The following is a 1,137-nucleotide window of genomic DNA, read 5'->3' as shown; positions in this document are numbered from 1 at the left end:
CGAACGCAATTTTGGCAGATATAATCGGATGATTCGGTCACAACAAATGTAAGGTCTTCGAGCTCTACATGGATATTTGACTTTCCACGTACGTAGTTTCGATCACAATTGTTATATATGACTTTGAAGCACAAAATACACTGTGTGTGTGACATTAGTGAGATAACAGCTTTTGAAGCTTGCTTTTTAAATTGTAAACAAGTTAAATTAAGTTGTGGAATAATTAACATATTTAACTGAATTTCGTTACCATTCTTCTACCCGGCCTGGACAAGAATTCGTTCAAGTATTCACAGACCTTTATCTTTCCGGATATAGGTTTGTGTACAGGCTACATATTGGAGTAAGGCAAATTTCTCGTCACTGCGGTATTCTGCATTATCATTTGAATTGAACACAACTCTCTCATTCCACATCCCAGTATGACCAATAATGCACTTCAAAAAACACCGCGCAAGAGCATCGCAGCAAAAACACTTTAACCCAAATTTGAATTTCTTTTTCTCATACCAAATTCCACCACATTTTAGCTTGTCAAGCTCATTAAGAAAATCGGCAAGATACTCACCAACGGAATTAGGTTTGCTTTTGCCATAAAACAGGGCTATCACAAAGCCATCCAAGTTATTAAATCTACCCAAAATTGGCCAGAATTTACCACTAGTTGACTTAAATGGAGGATGACCATCAATATTGACCAACAGTTCAATGTCAGATAATCCCTCAACCATATTACGATTTTTCGTTAAATACATACATATACATATATATACATATATATATATATATATATATATATATATATATATATATATATATATAGATATATATATATATATATATATATATATATATATATACATATATATATATACATATATATATACATATATATATACATATATATATATACATATATATATACATATATATATACATATATATATATATATACATATATATATATATACATATGTATGTATGTATGTATGTATGTATGTACGTATGTATGTACGTATGTACGTATGTACGTATGTACGTATGTACGTATGTACGTATGTACGTATGTACGTATGTACGTATGTACGTATGTACGTATGTACGTATGTACGTATGTACGTATGTACGTATGTACGT

The 1,137-nt window shown here is 30.4% G+C and overlaps 1 protein-coding gene across 1 annotated transcript; it reads right to left on the bottom strand.

Moving 5' to 3' along the window:
* Positions 1-290: 290 nt before the first annotated feature.
* On the bottom strand, positions 291-731 carry LOC114527748. Its single transcript, XM_028549442.1, has one exon. The coding sequence runs from the start codon at positions 729-731 to the stop codon at positions 291-293; it is 441 nt and encodes a 146-aa protein (XP_028405243.1).
* Positions 732-1,137: the final 406 nt, after the last annotated feature.

The sequence above is a fragment of the Dendronephthya gigantea genome, unplaced genomic scaffold, assembly GCF_004324835.1.
Source record: "Dendronephthya gigantea isolate DGI-Jeju-01 unplaced genomic scaffold, DenGig_1.0 000046F, whole genome shotgun sequence".
NCBI classification, from domain to species: Eukaryota; Metazoa; Cnidaria; class Anthozoa; order Malacalcyonacea; family Nephtheidae; genus Dendronephthya; species Dendronephthya gigantea.
This window is presented reverse-complemented; position numbering and strand designations above follow the sequence as displayed.